General features: G+C 34.2%; 2 protein-coding genes across 2 annotated transcripts; both read left to right on the top strand.

Moving 5' to 3' along the window:
* Window positions 1-2455: 2455 nt before the first annotated feature.
* On the top strand, window positions 2456-5408 carry TRIADDRAFT_55020 (uncharacterized protein; the record flags this gene model as incomplete). The annotated part of the gene is made up of 6 exons (XM_002111221.1): window positions 2456-2639; window positions 3719-3830; window positions 4145-4203; window positions 4334-4408; window positions 4529-4710; window positions 4977-5408. The coding sequence occupies 6 exons, from the start codon at window positions 2456-2458 to the stop codon at window positions 5406-5408; spliced, it is 1044 nt and encodes a 347-aa protein (XP_002111257.1).
* Window positions 5409-8228: 2820 nt separating this feature from the next.
* On the top strand, window positions 8229-11995 carry TRIADDRAFT_55019 (uncharacterized protein; the record flags this gene model as incomplete). The annotated part of the gene is made up of 14 exons (XM_002111220.1): window positions 8229-8364; window positions 8942-9021; window positions 9465-9534; window positions 9733-9840; window positions 9951-10005; window positions 10183-10371; window positions 10484-10563; window positions 10665-10735; window positions 10856-10936; window positions 11014-11086; window positions 11160-11232; window positions 11305-11395; window positions 11537-11611; window positions 11846-11995. The coding sequence occupies 14 exons, from the start codon at window positions 8229-8231 to the stop codon at window positions 11993-11995; spliced, it is 1332 nt and encodes a 443-aa protein (XP_002111256.1).
* Between the last annotated feature and the right edge of the window lie 2326 nt (window positions 11996-14321).

The following is a 14321-nucleotide window of genomic DNA, read 5'->3' as shown; positions in this document are numbered from 1 at the left end:
AAGCAAGGCAATGGCTTTGTTTTGGGCTGTTTTTTTCCTTCAATTCTTTACCATTACTACCCAGTAGAAGGATAGTAGTATTGGTATTTAGTCTAGAATCGATGCCAAGAGCGTTTTTCCTCTTTCCTTTTGGGCACGATCAATGATTTTTAAGCTATTCCAATCGGCAATGGCCACTGGCTTGGAGACGAAATGGTCATCAAAGCGCCATCAACCAACTGTTCTGGTCAGTTGTGGGCGTCGCGCATATATGTTCTATACAGTATAGTACAGTAGGGATTGCTGAAGAGGGACGCTTGCGCAATAGCTTGCACCAGTGTCAAGACTGCCAGATTGAAAGTGGTCAGATATCCAGTCAGTGTCGAGGATGCCAGATTGAAAGTGGTCAAATGTCTAGTAAAGTTCATCGTGTGAGCGTACCTTAACCGTGTTTGCCAACGTTATCAGGACACTCCCTAGTGACGTCACACTGTACGTCAAGAGTCACATGACTGTAGTCGATCGTACACTCGTCCAGTACTGTACGAGACGAGTCGGGACCGTAATGGGTCCAGTTCGGCACGTTGATTCATTCTGGACATTTTACAGTAAGATTTCAAAGTAGATAGAAATTCCAAATTATTGCTATGTGCCTTGACAATTCTTGCATCAACAGTTGTAGCTCCATGTTGGTCTAAAGTACGGTATTTTTACCTTCATTCCAGTTGTATTTTTTTCCTTTTTCTATATGTAAAGAGAAAATAAGCGTGTAGTACTGACCATCTCCAGACTACTCAGTGTACAGTACACTGTGTACATACTGTAGGTACAGTACAAGTCCACATGCTCACAGACTCACAGTACTGTACAGTTGTACTGTACTACTGTACAGTGTACACTCTACGTCGTGGACAGATGGACATGAGTACAGTATGGAGATGCACCATCCAGAATGGCTGTGGGACTTGCCAGGAAATCTTTGCCATGATGAGAAAAGGGAAAAGGAGAACTGTATTAAAATAAAATTGAATTGAATTGAAAGGACGGAAAATGCTTGCTCAGAATTCTCCATGCGCAATAGTAGTGATAAATCATTGCTCTTCCTAGTGAACGTGCCAGTAAATTCCTTTGTGCTCTATTGTATCATGATTGATTGGGAAAAGTGTACTAGTACTTCAAAGAAAGACAAGCGGAAAATGTCCTTCCACTCTTCCAGTATACATACAGTATTGCAAAAATGGAAGCCGACGATTCCTGTACAGTGTACACATTATTCTTGCTGGTGAATGGAACTCAATCAACTCTTCAACTACACTGTAAATAAACTCAATATTGTACAGCATTGTTCTACGCTTCTACCCAGACAGTGTAGACAGTACTACAGACAGTACAGCATGTTGTTGTGGACTAAATGACAAGCCTCATTTTGAGGCCATGATAAATACACAGAAGCTGCCCACAATGACTACAGCATCATGTTCTTGTTGCTTTACAATCTCTTCTCTTGGGTCAAGTATCGCTCCATGTTGACTGTACTCTACTCCATTTCTACCGCGCATTTTGGGCTACTACACAGTACACAGTAGTCATGACATAGGCATTTCTTGAGCTACTTACTATGCGATCTTCCGTGTCTATTTTTCTTCATCATTTCTATAGAAAATTCATGATTTTATATCACTACTTTCATGCAGAGCGAAGTGAAATAGAATAGATTTCAACTAGTATTTTATTTGAAATAAAATTCCTGAATTGCACAGCACGATTAGAAATGTTTGCAATGTACAGTACAGTATTGCTGTATAGTACAGTATAGTACAGTGTCTACCCTAGTCGTGAAAATGTCCGGCCGTCCGAGTAGAGTTTCCTGTCCTGCCCTGTAGGCTGTAGCAGTCCATGGACCATGCGCACTATCATGATTGCTAATAATTGTCACTAATACTAGTGTATGGTATAGACGAATAGTACTGTACACTAGTGTACAGTGTACTCGTGAAAATGTCCGGTCGTCCGAGTAGAGTTTTCCTGTCCTGCCCTGTAGGCTGTAGCAGTCCATGGACCATGCGCACTATCATGATTGCGAATAATTGTCATTAATAGTAGTGTACTGTATAGTATAGTAGTGATACACTGTACACTGTACAGTGTATCACTAGTCGTGAAAATGTCCGGCCGTCCGAATAGAGTTTCCTGTCCTGCCCTGTAGCAGTCCATGGACCATGCGCACTATCATGATTGAACGGAGTTGTAATACGTGACTCCCTACAGTATAATGTAGTGTACATGACAGTACTGTACACTGTAAAGTACATTCCTAGAGGCGTGACGTACAGTACTCTTGTAGTGAGGCGTATGCAGTGACAGTGACGATCCATATTATTATTTTATTTTATTTTATTACATTATTATAAGCTAATAATTATCATGAATAAATTATACTGTAGAGTTCTATCCTAGTGATTCAAAGTCAGCCAACATGGATGCAGGAGAAAGTCCAAGCTCAGGCACGATCGTGAACGAATTTTTCCATCGAGTTGGTGGCCATAACACGATATATTTGTTCGATGAAACGACGATATGTAAAGCGTTATTGCCGCGAGAGTTTTATTTCTATAAAAGATTAAAAAATTCCTTGCGATCTTTTATACCAGATTATAAAGGTGCATTGAACAATTAGCTCAACTGAGGACGACTTATGGAGAGAGAACAACTAAAATAGTCATAGGATATTGACGCGTATGTTTGAAGTAGACTCCAGTAGGACTTTAATCTGCAACTTCCATGCGATACTTTTTATTACAGTAGAACTGCCGATTGATTCATTAAAGGTCCAAAGCAACGTCTTAGCCGCCACCATGTTTGCTGTATCAAACGACCATTGACAGTAATCGACATTTCCATCATACGCCGTAGACTATGCTCGGAAAAATACAGTCAATATTCGTATGGAGTAATAGACAGCGTACAGGTGGATGGATACCTTGACAGGATATCAGTCCAACTACTGTTATGCAAGAGATGCAACTCAGGATGATCCACCAAATGATTCTTAAAATACGATGTGCCATCGACTCATTCTACTCGTATAGACAGCAGTATAGTCATCTTCACAATGGCTGCATCTTCTACTCACTCAGCTGTTGAAATGATGTTAAACTTAAAACTCCTATGCTTACCTGTATACAGTACAATAATTTCAAATCCTGAAACTGCAAAATTCATCTTGCAATCCTATCCATACCACAACCTTTCACTCTGTTGGCTACAGTCATGATCTTGTGACGTAAATATACTTACCTGTCTAGAAACAGCTTAAAGTTCAGTAAACTGCATAATCAGCTTTCATACGCTTCAAGTTTGCAAATTGAACATATTGACTTAATATACGAGTATAGCTACTACTAAAGAGATGCATAGTCCGCCAATGGACATTGGACAGTAATGGATTGACTCAAAATTCAACAGCAGAAACAAATTTTCCATCATGTTGCTATACCTACTTACCTACAGTCATCCTACTTCAATACTGTACTATTGTATAAGCGTCCATTTCAAAATGCTGTTGCTGTATATGACTTTTCTTTTAGTATGATTGACAAAAGTAATGAATTGTTACACTCTTTTAACATACATGTACACTATGAGGATATACACTCATACATTGGCTCATCTAGATATTGAATAACGTTTTCTTGTCATCGTCTTTTATGTTTCAACATGAAATCTTTACATTGGACAGGTATCGTAAAAATTGATATGAAAGATGAAGAAAGAATACGTGCTTATCGAGTAACAGAAGCTGATTTATCTGCTACAGACTTGGACTTTACAAAAGAATATTTCTCGCCTGAGTAAGATTATACACAGTACTTACTTTTCTCATCGCTACTACAAGCGATGTGCATCAATTTGCTTTAAATAACTCGTATAGTGTCTATTGATATTATCAACACTGTATCAGCCAACATCTTGATCGTCTTGTTCATTGCCATTGATTCAATTAGTAGAGACGTTCCAAATATTGTATAAATAACTAGTATTCAAAATGATTGAATCACTTTCATGTATACGTATAGAGTAGTAATCACCTTGTATCATATCATCATAAATAATCCACAAGAGTTTCCAATCTTAGCTATATCAACATCATTGTTGTTCTATTTAGGATCGTCAATGATATCTATAAGAAAGAAGAATCTTGCGATACATCAAAAAGTGACAAAGGTAATTATTCGAAAAAAGAGATTGGCTAGTCGTAATTTATCCTAACTGTTCTACATATGAATAACCTGTTATAACAATTGAAATGGATCAACCTATTCGTAATTACCTATTGCACTCCATTCAAATGTAGAAATCAATCAACAGACCACTAGTAAAGGACCAGAGTGTAGCTCACAAGGTCTCGCAGATACTGACAAGTTAGAATGTATCCTTAGAAATTTTTTAGAAACTTTCCAATCTTTCGTAGCCCGTCCTTGTTACCAGCTTAACTGATCAATTATAATCAACGTTTATCATTACCATAATGATATTTGCTTAACTGAAGATTCAGCATACATTCTTTTAGAGAATGTATCCTCCAAATTTATCAATCCTTGCATCTTAGATCTTAAAATGGGCACAAGACAGCATGGAGATACTGCTTCCAGCGTAAAAGCTCAGAAGCAAATGGAAAGGACTAAAAGTACAACCTCCAGCAAATTAGGTGTTCGTATGTGTGGCATGCAGGTAGGAATTGACAACAAATCTTATCCTGTTTATCATATTGAATTATATAGTTGCCAATAAGCTTTAGATTAATGCTAAGAGATAACATTTACAAGCGTTATTTTGATCAAGTATGAAAATCATGATTAAATAATACTACTTTATTAGTAGAATATTTCAAATTACCACTGATTGAATAATAGATAAGTCGTATGTACACTACGGTATAAAACGTAATAATTTTCCTGCATTAAAGAATACTAAAAAATACCATTGTGTGCTAATAGATCTATAGCGAAGCAGAAAGAGCGTTCCGTCGTCGTGATAAATATTACTGCCGATCATTATCTGTTGAGGGCTTTAAACATCATTTATATGAATTTCTTTGCAATGGTACTGACAAATTGCGAGTCGACGTTTGCATTGACTTTCTGCAAAGACTAAAAGAAATGAAACAAGTTATAGAGGAACACCGTGGTTACCGATTTTTCTCCAGTTCTTTACTTTTCATCTACGAGGGCCAGCTGGATAGCCCAGGTAAGAATCGCACCAACAAGGCTGACATTGATATTCGTATAATCGATTTGGCTCACACAACTTGTGATAGGTTGCTCCATAAATTGCCTCCTTATGAAGGTCCTGATGAAGGATTTCTCAAGGGACTACAAAATATATACGATTTTTTATATGAATTTGTTGAACGAGAACGAAAAATTTAGCGTATGAGTTCTTTCTCTAAATCACCTTTAGTCGAAAGCAAGATATTTTTTACGCGGCCATATCGAAGGAAGTAAAAGTTGAGTTATATTTATCAGTTGTTATGCCTATAGAAAGAACATTATATTAATTATCAAGCTGCATCGTTATTGGACTTTGCGATTCTACTGCCTTATATAGATAATTGCACTTAGAAATGTAATCAATTCCTCATCGTTTACGATCAAATATATAATATCCGATTTTAATAGCTTGTCTTATAGTAAATGGATGTACCGAAAGTCTTCTGGCCTTCATATGGAATCAGTAGGCAACGTTGAGTTTTACCTATCTTTTCCAAAAAATAGAAGATTCATGCACAATTACATGTTTCTATATTGTTATTATTTTTAATTACAATATAACTTTACATTATCAACTTATAGTACGCCTTTGATAACTTTCGACTTCATTTTTAGTCGTTTTTATTCCGACAAACACAGCCTATCCATATGTATATGATCGAGCATCCTAATAAGGATTTCAAATAATACATTTTAATATTTTGTCAATAGTCAATACCGTTAGACATGTACACGTAACGAAATTAGGGTTAATCCATCTCTTAGCATAAAATTTAGATTCTGCGTTTAACGTGACTTCATTGAAGTAAATAAGTTCAAGTTATGCTGCAGAATGAACTCATGATAGACTCTTACATTACAACTAGACACATTACCCACTGCACAGTGACTTATTTTCAATATTGCTGCATATTATCCCAAGTTATTACTGGCATAAGATCGAAAAAAGATTATGACATTTCTGTATTGCGTTCTAATGCTATAGGTATACTAATTTATGACCATAATAATTATAATTTAGAAATTTATTTGAAACTCGTAAGAGGTATGTGAATCTCTGTAGAGAGCATTTAAAATGGCTGTATTGTGTATTCTATTGAAACTATTTACACATCCTTTTTAAGAATATCTTCAACAGATTATAAATATGTATATGTTAATGACCTTTTTTTATACGACCATGTAAATCTACAGGATGTAGGGATGTTGAAATTGGTTATCTTTTTAAGTATTGTCCAGAATTATAAACACGTACAGTAAGTACTTGGGTTTATTTCACAACGATAACAAGACTTTTCTTATTGTAGACAAGTACTCACTGTGCCTAGGATGGCCTATCCTCAATAAACAAAAATGAAAGATGAATAGTATCCCTTGGAATACTGTATTTTTTATCTTTGTTGGAGTCTTCACGATCAAGTCGTGGATTACTAAAAGTATCCCTTGATGCGTGTATTAATAATAGTTACTTCTAAGCTATTCTAGACTACTGTTCACAATGATGTCGAGACCGAACATCGTGATAACTTTATTACAGTATTAAAAGGTTATAGGATATTAGCAATAAAAGAGACTATAACCAATAGTAAAAAAGTCGTCTAGTATTCTTGACTTAGCAGATCTGAGAGGCTACTTTAGCTCTCCCTCCAAGACCCTTTATACCATTCAGGTCTTCGTGGTTTGTCAACGTATTTTGGACAAATCTCTAACACAAAGATTCCCATAACTGGATTAACATTTATTAACATGTTACTATAAACTTTGGCTGTCGCTAATCGTGCCTTGTTTTCATCCTCTTGACTCTTGATTTGGTCTTTCAGGGCCAATCAGGTTCGCCTTGGCCTCACAGCTTCATCTCGCTCTAAGTAGATAATTACATATATATATATATAATCCTCGGCTTGCGATGTGATCAATCAGAATTCAATCAGCACAGCTAAACAACGGTCTCGCGACCGATCTTACATAGCGCTAACATTAAATCTAAAAACATCTAATTCTAATACAGATCATGATATTACATACACGTCTCAATACTACCATGAGTAATTCGGGTCTATGCCAAGATGAACATATACGTTCGTAGATCAAGTTATTCTATCCATAAGCTGCAGATTGATTTATTCTATCATAATGCAAGTCATAGCAACCCTATCAACTGTAGCGAGCATGGTGAGCATCAAGTCTGAAAATTGTAAAAGCAAATATACCTGATATTCTCCTCTATACCTTGCACTATCGAGCTCGACATAATTAATATCCTTATTCCCTACAGGACTACAGTTCAAATAAGAAAGAGAAATTAGCCTGTTTGATTGATTTTCTATAGTATAGTTATACGGTTTCAACGGTAGCGTATACTATCAATGAGGCAAAAATGACCAAACTGGTATAGTACTATACTGTATCATGTACTGCTAAATGACCAGTCATTTCCTCTAGTAATAATCCAACCACTTTATACGATAGACTGGACTGGACTAGAGACATTCGATGAATGAACGCCTTGGCTCTTAATGGCGAAGCGATTGATGAAGAAATTGGTAAATTAAATCTTGTAGAATCATCTCTTTAATCTCCATTAATCATTAATTCCATACAATTAGTAATAGTACGGTATCATTCTACTGAATTGTCAAGATAGAGATACTTAACTGTATTCAATTCTTGGACGAACCTTGATTGAAAGTATCGTAAAGAATCTTATGCCTGGTCTTGTTATCCTTCTTCTAGCCACTTTCTAATTCGAGCAATTTGGACATAAGAATGCTAGCATAAATCCTTGCTTAAAATCCATCGAAGTAAAATAAAAGTCAAGAAAGAATCTTACGTGAAATCTTGCTATCCTCCATTCTATCCGTATTTCAACAAGAGCAACACTGTGCCTATCAGTGCTCGAAAATATTGGCTACGCTGCTGCTATTTACTGGCCTTAACTTTTTCTATCTTCAGTTTGGCTCACGGTAATACTTGATTGCCATGGCAAACCAACCCGAAAATGGCTTATCGTTATCATCAATTCATAATAGCTTTCCAATTGAAGTCTTACCAGCAGTAATTGAAATAGTGTGGGGTAAACAAATACAGCCCTCTATTTTTCGCCGCTGGTGTCAAGGTTTGTATTCTACCTGCATTCACGGTCATCTTATATATTAAAGAGGATGTCATATTTAGATTGTAAGCAAATACAGCCCTTATTTTCCACCATTGGTGTCAAGGCTTGCATTCTAATGTGCATTCACAGTAATATTGTGTTATAGGATATCGTATTTAGATTGTATTCAGTGTCCGAGCAGTGTGCATGTTAAGCAGCAGTGAGCTACTGAAACAGAAATCAACATTAATTTCCATTACCATTCTTTTGCCTTCAACCTGTCACAATGATGTACTGTACGAATGTCATGGCGTGAATCCGTTCGCTATAATTGCGGATATAAGTTTAACTAAAACTAGATGTCTTTAATTCTATGGTTATTGTTGAACCATACTTCTACCACATACTGTATAATGCAGTACATTCGTAGGTTGAAAAAGTACAATTTTTCAATTTTAGTGCCATTTGATTACAATCTAAGTATACTCCATCCTAACTAGATAGCTCGTCTATCCTCTCTCTTCTTTGATCACTATCGAGGAGCAATAATATTAATTAACTAACGCATAATGCATAATGTTATATCAATATCTCACAGGTTTCACTTTCAGCCAGCATGAACCTAGCGCTTTAATCCAACATCATGGTGGTCCTTGCGCGATTATTACTGCAGTTCAGGTAAAGAGAAACTAATCTGTTTATATGCTACTGCAATCATTGCTGCAATTAATTGAATGGCGGAATAGATTAACATCAAGGAAAGATAACAATGTCACTCCCTAAATCTTGCTCTTCTGTAATTACGTTTAAATAGTCATTAACTATTATATATATACAGGTGTTATGCAGTAGTAGTAATTTAAGAATACAGACGTATATTCTTCAAAAAATAAATGTTACACTCGATCCTAAGACTTTCTTAAACTCCCAATGATATATTCTTAGGATTGAGAGTAATATAGACTCCTTATTACAGTAGCTGTAAGCACTTATGTAAAAAAATTCATATTTTAATACTAGAAATACAATCAAAAAGTTCAATTAAACTTTTCAACTAATATATTATTTTCTATTCTATTGATCTAACACATTTGAATATCAAAATTTTATCACGTTAATAGGCAAATATCTTACTAGAACTACTATTTAGAGAAAAAACTAGCGGAGATATATCATGGAATCATTTAAATGGTATAGTTTATATAAAACTATTGCGCATAGATTAATTTAAAACTTGAATGCATAAAAGTTCTAAAATTAATTTAAGAGAAAGCAAATATAGAGATTATCTAACAATCGAAACAGATATACGTATTCTCACTTTATGTAAACTGAATGTAACACTATACCAACTAAAATTCATCCATCTATCTTCTTGTTCGTTATTAGATGAAGAAGTAAATCAATTACTGGCAGGAGCGATATTTCATATTATTAAATCACTGCAGGTTGATCGTTATATTATCGTTGCATTGCCCAAAAATTCAACAGATAACGGTAATAGATTAAAATTATGCTGCATTCATAAAATCGTTATTTAAAGATTAAAAATACCACTATTACTTTAAAGTACACCTGATTATTTTTCGACTCTTTCTTATTTTTAGAATCTAATACCAATCAAGAAATTATAAATGTTGAAGATTTTCATTTAAAATTAAGGTATTCTGTAACGATAATCTCTGTACATGTATATTTATTTCATTAGTATAGAATTTATAATAGCTATAAGAAATATACTATAATATACAGTACCTTCATTTTTTTCGAGCATTTGCTACGCAATGAATATTTAATATTCTACAAAGTAACAGAATTATTACTGTTGTACGAATCAAGGCAATGGATATTTAATGACACAGAATCACTTAAAACATGGATACGAAATGAACTGCAGATATTTCAAGGCCAATTTGGTGTTCTGTCGTTATTATATTCAGTTATTCTGAGTAAAGGCTTGGAAAGCATTCAAAATGATAGAGAAGAAACAGCAGAACCATTGATCGATCCAACCTTTGGTTACGGCAGGTCTTGATATTTCTCCTATCTACGATTTCTTAAAAGTTTATGCCATTAACGCAGCCTTTTATACTTTAATATGACGCAAAAATTGAATGAACACTCAAAATTTTTTCAACAGCCAGAGTTTAATAAACTTGATGATCACTGGAAGTGCAGTCGCTAATATTTGGGATAACACTAGAAATATTGACGGATTAGGTAAAACTTAATCACGCTATTTTCTAGATACTTTGCAGTACTTAATTGGAAAAGTGATTGTCATTATTGAGATTATTTTGTTAATTATATAATTATGGTAGTTCTATTTGGTATACAAAAACAGCCACAAATTGGATTCTTATCACTAATGGAACATCTTAGATACTGTGAGGTAATAATCTGATAACAAAGTTAATATGTGCGATGCGATGTCTGATGTATCATGCGCAACTTGTAATGCTTTGCAATAATTTCTTATTTTATTACGTTAACATGCGTCATATGCTTATAGGTAGGATCTTTCCTCAAAAATCCTGCTAATCCTATTTGGATTTTAAGCAGTGCTGAACATCTAACTGTGCTATTTTCGACGGTAAACGGACTATGTCGAGCATAAAATAATATTGTTAATAATTAGTTGATTGTGCATTTTAAATTTTTTCTTGATAGGATCGTTCGTTGGCCTGCACTGAAGATCCTAGGAGTGAAGCTATAAGAACTTTTTTGAAATACGACGAAACTGGTACAACAATAATCTAAAAGTATAAGATCGATAGCCTCAATCTGAAAAGCTTCATGTATTAATTAAAAACTAGAGAACGGCTTCATTCCTAATGAAAAGCTGGGAAATGTAATGGAGGAACTTGGACTAGAGACTGACATTGAATAGTAAGAGACATATGGTACAATGACATCTAATTCAAATGTTAGAAATGTCATAAATTTTATGATATTCCATAGTGTATCTTATATGGCTAAATGCCTGGATCAAGATAGCCTGGGAATTATTTTACTCAAAAATTTTTTAAACGAATTTTTCCCTAGCGTAGAGGTAAGATTAATGAGCTTGATAATATTGTCCGCATGGGAAGGGACTCTCATGCTAGAAGTTTTACTGGACGTTGTCTTAAGTCATCTATTATAATTAGTAGCGTCTTTCATACAATGCTCATGTTTCGTTATATTTCTTTAGAGTGATTCAGAATTCACTAAAAGTTTTACATTGTATCATTATAATGGCTTACAAAAGTCGAATAGAGATGGAAAGGTAACATTTTTTACGTATGAGTTTTCGTTCTATAGTTGGGATTATTTGCTATCATAAACTATGGTATTGTAATTTTGTAACATGATAATATAGATTGAGTAGATGTATGCGTGTGTTACAGTCCTACGGCATAAGTTGTAATTTATTTTATCATGCTTTTCTTAAGAGTTGTAAGAAGTTGACGGATATCGAAGATTGCTAAATTTTAATATAGAATTAATTTCTAATGCTTAGGTAACATACAATGAATGCATAGCAACAACTTCGGGTGACGATTGTAATCTACCGAACAGCAATGAGGAACAATTTGTCCAATGCCTAAAAACTAAATGGAGAAACTTGTTAAAGTTAGATCCATCCAATGGATATCCGTCACTAAACTGATGTATAACCATGTTGTGATATCGATAACAATTGGAAAATGAATTTTTTATAGAGATTTTAAAGAATTTCTTTTTAAATATGTGAAGTATTCCATAAGATTGTATAACAAATATAAGAAATTTATTTATAAATTTGCTGAAGGGCTGAAGAAAAAGTTATCAAATTTTTGTGGTACGCATTCGTATATATATACAGTATAAAAAATCTACTGATTAGTTGACATTTATACCGGAGTAATAGATACAGTCTAATTTCGTTTACGCAAACGGATAAAATGTTGAGAAAGAATTATTTATTAGCTGAATCTCTCTACAGCTTTAACTGCTTCTTTCAATTTCCATACCAAATCCTGATAAATATATAAAATGTACTTGTTACCAGGGAGTCTAAAAATAATGTCATGGTCAATCAGTTAAGAAGATACCTGTAATTCTTCTACACTACAACAGAATTGTACATCCTTTCGGCTTTCGTTCTGATCCTAACAAGATATCACTTTTACAGTTAATAAAGTAAAGGACTTATTTGAAACAAATTTCAATTTATTATTCCAACAATCTTCCAGTTTACAATAGTCACTTTTTTACCTCAACTTTGAAGTTGATTGTGTAATTGATAGCATTTATCTTTTCTAAGCTGTTGTTCTATTTCAAATCAGATAGTTATAACATTGTTATGTGTGTAAAGCCAATAAATAATGTTACATCATTACTGCTGACAAATAGTATTGAATTGAAAAAGTCTAAATAGGGAAAATTGCATGTCTGTAAAATATTATAGGTGCTGTTAGTTCTACCAATTGTACGATAACAATAGAGGTATCGTATGGCAATTTATTGAATGGGTTAAACCGTGCTATAAATTATTGCGTAGTACATTACCTTAATTACGTAGTCCATCCTCCATTCGGTATTTACTATATGAGGCAATCTGAATGATACACTGAAAACAGAAAACCATAAATGTTGCCAATTTATAATTCTCTCTCTCTCTATATAATCTTATCAAAAATAATTCAATCTAATGGCAGACACTGTAGGAATGATATCACAACAGTAGCTCATTGATGTTACTACTCGTCAATAGGACACAGTAACGTATCATGAATGTTTATATCATGCTTTTAGCTAGCAAAGATACTAGTAGTGATATTCTCCAAACCTACCCTCCAAGTATTTGTCTTACTTGCTGCTTATGTTGCTATAATTCATGATAACAATAATACAAAGTTTTAATAACTTTTTTATATTACAAATAAGCGATGCCTTTAAAAATTGACCAATATTTCCAACAGGCGTAAGTTATACAGTATAAAATAAAAGCTTCAGTTGCTAGAACTATTACATCTTTATAGACTATTGGCATATTTACAGATGGCAGCATTTTCCATATGATTACAGTTGTCAATAATGCAGTACAATTCCTAATAAGTCGCTAGGGCATGAATATAGACAAGGGTGCACAAGTACGAGTGCACATATACCGCTCTGTAGATAAGTTTTCATTCTACGTACAAAGTATATACTTGTAAAACAACTTGTCCTTTCCGGGGTAAATTTACAATCTTCAAGCATCGTACTATAAAAATGAATTGACAAATGATTCGATGATAAATGTTACCATGCAATAAAACTTTTGATTATTCCGAATGCCAAAGTATGAATTGATTATACTAGCATGCACTAGGTAGATGATTCTTTTTGTATCCTAAACATGACAGTATTAGCAGAATGTCTATCATCTGTCCATAACTGAGATTCTAGAATAGTACAATGGATACGTACTTCACAGTAGCAGAAGTGGCATCTACTCTTGCACATTCCACGATGAAGGTGATAAGAGACGCATAAGCCTGTTTTAGAATGCTTTTATCACTAATAGACGCTAGTGATGTTGTTTCTGAAAGTAACATAGAATGTTTATCAGCGGTTCATTATGGTGAAAGTACAGGTTGGATGAGAAGTATCAACCTTTCTTAACCATGGTAATCTAATGTATATGTCGTAAACTGTATCATATAAAGTATTGGCAATATTGGCCAGTTCAAACGGGTATAGGCACACCAACTGTCTAAAAATACATACATTGTCATCTCTAGCGAGTTATTGCTAAATGTTTATACTGTACTAGGTTATAAGTAATTTAGACATGGCAATCCTATAAGCAAGTCTACGTTATAAACTCTGCACGTCTATATGTCGTCTACGAATATGAAATACGCGTATTAACAATATTTGTCGTCATGCAATAAGTATAGATTGCTAAGGCTAACTGGAGTACCCGTTTGTTCCAATTTGTATATTGATATCGCAGTAATTCCTATACA

This window comes from Trichoplax adhaerens, genomic scaffold (assembly GCF_000150275.1).
Source record: "Trichoplax adhaerens TRIADscaffold_3 genomic scaffold, whole genome shotgun sequence".
Taxonomy (NCBI): Eukaryota; Metazoa; Placozoa; class Uniplacotomia; order Trichoplacea; family Trichoplacidae; genus Trichoplax; species Trichoplax adhaerens.
The sequence above is the reverse complement of the archived record's forward strand: the minus strand, read 5'-3'. Positions and strand labels throughout refer to the sequence as shown.